Raw genomic sequence first — 9812 nt, 5'->3', positions numbered from 1 at the left:
AATACCATACTGTCTTGATGATGACAGCTTTGTAGTAGAGGCTAAAGTCTGGGATTGTGATGCCTCCCATTTTGGTTTTCTTCTTCATTATGACTTTGGCTATTCGGGGTCATTTGTGATTTCATAGGAATTTGAGGATAGTTTGGTCTAGCTTTGAGAAGAATGTTGGTGCAATCTTGATGGGGATTGCATTGAATGTGTAGATTGCTTTGGGTAGTAATGACATTTCCGTACATAAACTTTAAATGACTAAATCTAAAATTAAAACCTCTAATTTCTTTTAAGTTTTTTTGTGTTTTTTATTTATTTTTGAGAACAGAGACAGTGCAAGCAGGTGAGGGTCAGAGAGAGAGGGAGATACAGAATCTGAAGCAGGCTCAAGGCTCTGAGCTAGCTGTCAGCACAGAGCGTGATGTGGGGCCCAAAACCATGAACCGTGAGATCATGACCTCAGCTGAAGCTGGATGCTCACCTGACTGAGCCACCCAGGTACCCCTAATGTCTTTTAAAAACCAGGAAGGGACTTGTGATTTTGGTAATATGGAAAACTAAAAAAATCCTTTCTTGATAACTACTTAATTTTCTTTCTCCATAAACTGTAACAAATATATTTTTAAATGCATAACCAAAATCTTAAGGAAATCCCCAGTTTCAAAAATACAGAGAGAAGACGTATTTGAGGAGTTAACTCAGGCTGCCCTGGATGTGGGACATGTGGAGAATGGTCTTGGTGCCTTTTAAAGGCTTTAGTTTTTATTGGAAAGTGCACAGAAGTGGTGCCATTAAGAACAAACAAAAACAAAGACAAGATGCCCTTAAAAGTAGTGCTTCCTTGATGGAGTGACAAAAAAAATATCATCCAACGGTAGAGAATGTTGAGGAGGTTTGTTTAGGCTCTGGATAGGAAAAGAAATGTCCCTTAACAATTTTTTAATTGAGGTAAAAATTAATTTTTAATTGAACGTATAACATTTTGTAAGTTTCAGGTGTACAGCACCATAATTCAACATCTGTATGCACTACAAAGTGATGACCACCAAAAGCCTACTTACCATTAATCATCATATAAATTACCCCATTCACCCATATCATCCACTCTCAAATCATCTTCCCTTCTGGTAGCCATCTGTCTGTTCTCAGTATCTATGAGTTTGTTTGTATGTTTGTTTGTTTGTTTGTTTGTTTTGAGAGAGCAAGTAGGGGAGGGGCAGAGAGGGAGAAGGAGAAGGAGAATCCCAAGCATGCTCCTCACTGACACTGCAGAGCCCCATGTGAGCTCACTGTGGGACCTGAACTTACAGACCATTAAGATCATGACCTGAGCCAAAATCCAGAATCAGACGCTTAACTGACTATACCACCCAGGTGCTCCTATGAGTTTGTTTTTGTATTGCTCTTTTTGTTTATTTGTTTCTCAACAATTCTTGTGTGCATGTGTGCCTCTGTGTGTGTCTGTGATTTAGCTTGGGCTTTTTTTTTTTTTACTATAGTTTATTGTCAAGTTGGTTTTCATATAACACCCAGTACTTATCCCAACAAGTGCTTTCTTCCATGCCCATCAAGGTTCTCAACAATTCTTAATGCTGAACCTGTGCCTCACAGGTTTGGGATTCAAATTTACATATTAAAAAAAAGAGAGTAGAATAAGCAGATTTTTTTAGCCATGTAGAAATAACCACCAGAAGTAGCTACAGTTAGCAATATTGTGTTGTATGCTCAATAGTTGCTATAAGAGTAGAGAGTAAATATTCTCACCACAACAACCAAATGGTAAGGATGTGTTAATTAACATAATTGTGGTAAATGTTTCACAATACATACATATATCCTACTGTACACCTTAAATTTACACAATGTTATGTATCAATTATATATCAATGAAGCTGGAAATAATAAGTTTTTAGTTAATTTTTAAAATAAGGCAAATTACGGAATAAACTTCCACCAATAAACAGGGCTGGACATCAATAATTCCTTGTCAAAATTTGCAGGTATTTTTGTGCCCCAACTAGTCATGGATTTCTTTTAAAAATAACATTTTTAGTTATATAAGGTGTTTATATTACCAAGAAAAACAGGTAAAATTTAATTAATTTATTAAATTTTTCCAGTATTCTAATGTTTCAAGTGTCCCTGGAACTCCATGTCGCAAGCAAGACTCCACTTTAAAAGTATTTTTAGAACATGGAAAAGAGCATTTTCTATTATGTAAATTACTTTAATTTTAAAAGAGCAGAACAAATTTCTGCAATTGATATTCATCTTATCTGTTTAAAAAATGTTCAATATTTTTTCTGGGACATATGGATGGCTCAGTCAGTTAAGTGTCCAACTTCAGCTCAGGTCTTGATCTCATAGTTTGTGAATTCGAGCCCCACATAAGGCTCTGTGCTGATAACTCAGAGCCTGGAGTCTACTTCAGTTTCTGTGTCTCCCTGTCTCTGCCCGTTCCTGCTTGTTCTCTGTCTCTCCCTCTCTCTCAGGAACAAATAAGTATTAAAGACAATTTTAATGTTCAATATTTTTTAAAAAGCTAAATACAATATTTTGTATTGCAAAAGGATAATGAATCCTGACTGTCCAACAGGGTCTTTGAGATGTTTGTAAAGATAAGTCTATCGACAATAAGAATTAGTTGTTCATGGGGCCTATGGGTGGCTCAGTCAGTTAAGCATCTGACCCTTTATTTATGCTCAGGTCATGATCTTACAATTCTTGAGATCTAGCCCCACATCAGTCTCTGCACTATTATTTTAGCACCTGCTTGGGATTCTTTCTCTCTCTCTCTCTCTCTCTCTCTCTCTCTGTGTGTGTCTCAAAATAAATAAAATAAACTTTAAAAATATTGGTTGGTTGTTCATAGATGTTTGTATGTTTAAACCTAGTATACCAAGAGAAGAATTTGAAGAATAACTTAGTTTATGACAAAAAGTAGTCATTTCAATGATCTTATTACTATTGTTGAATGGCATATAGAATAAAAGTGTGCATACAACCAGGAGTTACCTCAGTTCTTCATCCCCCAAATGAGATAACTATCTATATTTTAATAATCAAAATGCTGTTAAGGGCTTACATTGGAGTATCCATGCATATAATAGATATGTCACTACCAAGACGGAAATGAGAGTTCTGTGGCTCTCCTAGGGACTATGATTCCCACCTTCCTCTTCTATTCCCTGCTTTGATCTTAGACTTCCAATAGGAAAAGATGAGATCCTCACTGGAATTTCATAGTCTTCCAATGTAGGCATTTGTGAAGTGGCCCTTAAACAAATTTTGAGTTTTTCAGAAAGTGATTTTGGTTAATAATTAAATCGTGAAAGAAAAAGTAGTATATTCTACATATTTGGTTAAAATGGAATAGATGCAATGAAAAGATCACATTAGGTGACAAGGTGATACCAGAAGTGGCACAACAAAGAGTTCTGATGGTAGAGATCTTTCATCAACTTGGGGAAGAGATACAGATGCAGGAAAATATTAGTGAATAAAGCAGCATATTGTGGTGCTAGGTATTGAAGAAATGTGTAAGTTTATATGCTGCAAGTATAATATATTTAATTAGTTGTCTTAAAACAGATATAAGTAAGGACTAAATTGCCAGATATCTTAAAGGGCTTTTAATTAAATTCTATTTAGCAATTCTATTCTATTCTGCTCCTGAACCCACTATTACAGTCTATGTTAACTAACTTGGTTTTAAATTTTTTAAAAATTTTTAAATTTTATTCAGCAGAGGAGGCATCACAGTTCTGGACTTCAAGTGATATTACAAAGCTGTAGCCATCAAAACAGTATGGGACTAGCACAAAAATAGATACATAGATCAATAGAACATAATAGAAAACCCAAAAATGTACCCTTACCAATATGGTCAGTTAATCTTGAACATATCAAGAAAGAATATCCAGTGGCAAAAAGAATGTCTCTTGAGCAAATGGTATTGAGAAAACTGGACAGCAACATACAAAAGAATGAAACTGGACTGCTTTCTTACACCATATACAAAATAAATGTAAAGTGGATTAAAGATCTGATTGTGAGATCTGAAATCATCCAAATCCTACAAGAAAGCACAGGAAGTAACTACTTTGATGTTGACTGTAGCAACATTTTTCTAGATATGTCTTCTTGGGCAATAGAAATAAAAGCAAAAATAAACTATTGGAACTACATCAAAATAAAAAGGTTCTGCACAGTGAAGGAAACCATCAACAAAACTAAAAGGCAACCTACAGAATGGGAGAAGATATTTGCAAATGGCATACCTGATAAAGGGTTAGTATGTAATATATATAAAGAACTTATAAAACTCAGCACCCCAAAAAGTGAATAATCCAGTTGAAAAATGGGCAGAAGACATGAATAGACATTTTTCCAAAAATGACATCCAGATGGCCAAAACACACATGAAAGATACTCAATGTCATTCACCATCAGGGAAATGCAAATCAAAACTACAAGGAGATAGCACTTCACTCCTGTCAGAATGGCTAAAATTAACAACACAAGAAGTCACAGGTGTTGGTGAAGATGCGGAGAAAAGGGAACCCTCTTGCACTGTTGATGGGTATGCAAACTGGTGCAGCCACTCTGGAGAATAGTATGGAGTTTCCTCAAAAAGTTAAAAATGGAACTACTCTATAATCCATCAAAGAACACAAAAAATTCTAATTCCAAGGGATACATGCATCCCAATGTTTATAGCAGCATTATCTACAATAGACAAATTATAGAAAGTTCAAGTATCCATCAACTGAAGAATGGACAAAGAAGATATAGTGTATACATCTTGAATTTCTATTATGTATAAAAGTGTTGTAGGGATAAAATAAGTGTCTTCCTTTAAAAAAATCTAATCTTATTGGTTAAATGATGAATCAGGAAAAAAAATCCATGCCAGGGTAAAATACATATTTTTTATAATTTATGAAATTAATAATCCAACAGAGTTAGCTAGGCTTCTAAAGCTAGGAATCACTTATATAGTTTTTAGGATATTCCAGAGATTTGTAAGAAAATTGTAAACTTGTAAGGAGTTTTGGAACAAATTGCTTCTGAGCAATGAAATACATATGCTCTAAACTGGTATTTATCAAATATACTCTCTCTGTGTTACTGGATGAATTATATTTTCCCAAAAATTTATGTTGAAGTCCTAATTCCCAGGACCTCAGAATGTGACTATATTTGAGTTGGGGGTCTTTAATCAGGTAATTAAGTTATAATGAGATTACTGAGGAGGGCCTTAATCTAATGACTGGCATCCTTATAAGAAGAAGGAATTGGAATAGACATGAATAGGGTGAAGACAGTGTGAAGACATGACAAAAAGATTACCATCTAAAAGCCAAGAGAGAGACCTAGAAGAAACCAACCTCACTGACACTTTCATCTAGGATATCTAGCTTCCAAAACTGTGACAAATACACTTCTGAAAAACAAATAGATAGATAGATAGATAGATAGATAGATAGATATCTGTTGTTTAAGTCACCCAGTCTGTGGTACTTGCCCTAGCAAACTAACATACTCTTCGCTTAAGTCTAATATAATTATCATTATGAATCTGAGAACATTTAGGCTATTGGGAATACAAAGCAATATGTCTCATTTTCCACTATACTTTCTAAGAGTTCCATTAATCTGATCAATTAATTAAATACTCATTTAACAAAAAAGGACACCAGAAGAACAGAAAAAGGAAAAAGTAGTTACCTCATGGTGTAAGACTAGAGATGAAAATTTCGGGGGAATGATTTGTTGTTTTTCTTATAAGTCCTTATGCACATATTATTTTTAATTATTTGTATGTGTTACTTTCATTAAATTAGATAGATGAATATAGATATGTGGGTGATTAGAAAAGGAAAATAAGTAAACAAACCAATGGGCAATGTGATCACATATGAACAATTCAAATCAACAATGAAATTTTGTTTACTCCTCCACCTGTAAACTATTCTCATGGGGCATTTTGACTCTTTAAAGTTCATAAACAGAATTCAAATCACCCAAGCAGAAGTAATTTGCTGCTTTAAGCCAAAGCCCTTACTACCTACAGAGTTGCCTCTAGGAATTAGCCAGAACAAAATCCTGATTAAACAACTAATTGGCTTGACTACTAATGAAAGGAAAAACAAAGTGCATTTCTCTACCTCAAGACAGAGTCATAAAAACAGAAGCTTTGAGAACTGTCTCAGAGAAGATGTTTAAATCACTGATGATAAAATCCAACAAGGTGAAGCCCAGAGAGGAAAATGATGAGAGTAAACAAGGTCCTGATCCAAGCAATCAGCCTCAGCAATCCACAAGACAGGTATGCTACTTACATATCGAAATCAATCTTGATTGTCATCTTTTTTTGTCTAGTGATGGATTTTTGTCCAGTGTTCTAATATACTGTGATATGTAAGATTGCTTTGCTGTTTCACCTGCTACCATTTGGGTCATGCACTTGTTTTTCTTTGGAATGTCTATCCCCATTGTTTTATATATGCTATATATAGCTTCTTTAAAACAAATTAATAAATGTTTAGAAGACTACATTAGGAGTTAGAAAACCAAATAAGACTTTTCGTTGCATATTTACACTTCTACCATCATCCCAAATGAATCACTTCTCAAATATTAAATGGGCTATATGAATTAGTTTCAACAAAGAATGTCAAGCATCCTAAACTACAATGTAACAGTAATTGCTCTGGACAAAGAGTTCTTGATAGAAAACAGTTTTGCTGCTCAAGACAACTGGCAATATACGGAGTTATTTTGGGTTGTTACAGCTCAGAGGTAGAGATGGTACTTGCATCTAGGGAGTAAAGACCAAAAACGCTGCTAGACATCATAGAAGCCACAGGACAGTTGTTCACAACATAGAATTTCAATACCACCTAACTAGAGAAACCCTATTCTAGACAAGTAATTTTCATAAGTTTTAGGCCTATTCATCTGTAAAAGGAAGATAATACCTGTTTTGTAGCCTTATTGTATAAACTAGAGACAGTACATATAAAGCACATAGTAGGGACTTCCAAAATGGCAATTATTATTATCATTATTATAAGTAATTTATGCTTATATGACACATTAAAATCCAAAATGATAATTATATGATCAATATTCACTTACAACTATCCGTAGAACAACTTTCATAAATTATCGACTAAATTTATCTAAAAGTGCTTCATAAGGTTTTTAGAGCAATAATTATTTTCCCACTGAAAGAATTGGATGAAAGATATCAAGTACAAGCAGGAGTAGTGTACCTCAGGGACTCAAATAGCATGGTCTAATGATTCAGGTGTAAATGAACCTAGAGTATAAAAAACACCGAAATGACTTAGCATTGGTCCTGGAAGATTTGCCTTTCATTTCTGATTAACACTGACTGTGTTTGCAATGGAGAGCAGATATGAAGAAGGATGTGCTTAGCATTGCTTCATGAGAGTGCCCTTGACTTTTTTCTAATTCTTATGTTAAAATAAATAATTCCACACTTTGAAAATTATTTATATGTTTAAAAACTCATGAAATATCATAAATGTTGAGCTGGGTACTTCCTTTTAGCTACTCTTGTGTTCCTCCCTGCGAAAATCACTACCATGATATTTAACTTTTGTCTATCATGATTATTTTTCCACAGAACACATAAAAATAACTAATATATCATTCTCTTGGAGAACATAATAGCTAACAATAATTACTATGTGCCAGGCAAGCACTATTATATTAAATCTTCAGACTAATAATGAGTCCTGTTACAATTTGCTGCTTGCACACAACTGACAAAGGCAAAGCTTGATTGGAACTTTGTTCCATTTGATTCAAGCACCTAAGAGCTAAATATCTAGGCTATAGTTCTTCAGACCAGGATGAATATTAATTGAATCAACTTTCTAAATATTCTGCTTGCAAGATAAAGGGATGTTAGAGAGAAGGCAAAAAGAACGGAAATTCCTTAAGGAATTATCCTTCCTTCAGAAACAGTAATACTGGACAAGTACTTAGATTAGACACAGGTAGAACAACCCTTGTGCATATACCATGACATTCCCATGACATAACACTTATGGATGTTGATCATGAAGTCTTCTGACCTCACATTATATCTTAAAAGTCATACTTTAGAAAATTATTTGTATCTACTCTTTAGATGTAAGAGCATGTTGATAGAAGCAATAGTTCTTCCCTAATTTCAAATATGCTAAGTGTTAAAAATGACAAAAACTTAAAACCATATTTTTATCCACAGAACACAACCTTTTAAAATGACATTTAAACAACTACCTTCTGAAATACAAATAGATTATTTGAGACCTATAAGAAGACATTTAAGAATAAAAAATCAATCTACCTTGTTCTTTTAAAGTGTCATTTAAAGAGTTACTTCTCAAACCAAAATAGCATAGGTGACTTCCATTTGTCAATAATCAATAAATCAAGATTTGCAAATGCAGATTAATTGAAACTCTCATACTATAAGACACCATTCTCATAAATCTACATTTGTATACATGAAAAAACTATGATGAAAATGTTGATGAATAGCGTCATAACATGATGTAAAAGTAATTGATTGAAATCAGAAAGCTTTACCACTACTTCATAATACATACATACCTTTTTAGGACTTAATCAATTTCCTACTCAATAACATAAGAATAATAATAGCTGTCTTATCCAACACATATTATTACCATGAGGCTTACATTAAAGCATCTGATTAATTTACTTTCCAGTTTTAAATGTTTCTGACATGCAGTGCTGATAAATAATGTCAAACTCCACATCAAGGCTTATGAGACTCTCAAGACCTTTGTCCTTGTCTACGCTTATTTTCTCACAATGTTTCCATCCAACCACTTCTACTTTAGTCTCCCCCAGCCTGTATACAGTCACACCTTAGACTTTTGCTAAACAAGCATCCACTACTTAGAATATTTTCCATGCCTTGTTCATCCAGAAAAAAAATTCATCTTGATTTGTAAAATTCAGAGTTACTTCTTTTTTGACAATCTCCTTCCTTTTCTTCCACTACAGTAGAATTGACCATTCCACCTTTTTGCCCTGTCTCTATCCTCTACAGACATTCATTACTTACAACATTTCCTTGCACTTATGTTTTATGTGTATGTTTCCCCTACTACTCTGTAAACCGCTTGGGAGACAACATTTCTATGTTCTACCCTTATATCTTGCTTCACTTTGTTCCCATAGGAACATCCTCAGATACACACTGGCCATATCCAATGAGACATACCTACATTTCAAAGGAAAGCTTAGATGCTCAGACAAAAGGCAAGGTAGAGGCAAATGAAATAACAAAGAGAAGAGAGCTGTGAATTAAGAAACTAGACTACTTTATTCTCTCTATTGCTTTAAGTTCTACTACAAAAGACCTAGACCAGGACCAACACAAGGACTATGGGGAGTGAGGACTGGAATTGGGAGGACCATGCGCCAAGTAGATGTAGCAACCACAGTGACAAAAGGAGAGCGCCTAAGGCCAACAAGCTATGAAGGTCAAGGCTCATTATTTAATAGTAGAACTGAGAATATTCCTATAACTGCAAGACATTGTTTACAGTATATCATAAACAGATGACAAGCTTTAATGATTGGCTTGATCACTGACTGAAAAACTGCATGTTATATTTTGCCTTTAACTTTATTTTTATGTAAATTCATTGTGTACAATCTTTATTTTGTTTCTCAAAGGAAGAAAACAAAAATGAAAAAAAAAGTCTCCAAACCAAGATGACTCCAGTCACATATGAAGAATCACCCACCAGAATACAAGGTCAGAA

General features: G+C 34.2%; 1 protein-coding gene across 1 annotated transcript in view; it reads left to right on the top strand.

Annotated features, from left to right (window-relative positions):
- CNGB3 (cyclic nucleotide gated channel subunit beta 3) overlaps positions 1 to 9812 on the top strand; it is a 243675-nt gene that overhangs the window by 96273 nt on the left and 137590 nt on the right. Inside the window, exons 5-6 of the mRNA XM_029923457.1 lie at positions 6172 to 6322; positions 9724 to 9805. Of these exons, the coding sequence (XP_029779317.1) occupies positions 6212 to 6322; positions 9724 to 9805 (193 nt within the window). The 5' untranslated portion in view covers positions 6172 to 6211. The remainder of the gene's footprint in view (positions 1 to 6171; positions 6323 to 9723; positions 9806 to 9812) is intronic.

This window comes from Suricata suricatta, chromosome 15 (genome assembly GCF_006229205.1).
Source record: "Suricata suricatta isolate VVHF042 chromosome 15, meerkat_22Aug2017_6uvM2_HiC, whole genome shotgun sequence".
NCBI classification, from domain to species: Eukaryota; Metazoa; Chordata; class Mammalia; order Carnivora; family Herpestidae; genus Suricata; species Suricata suricatta.
This window is presented reverse-complemented; position numbering and strand designations above follow the sequence as displayed.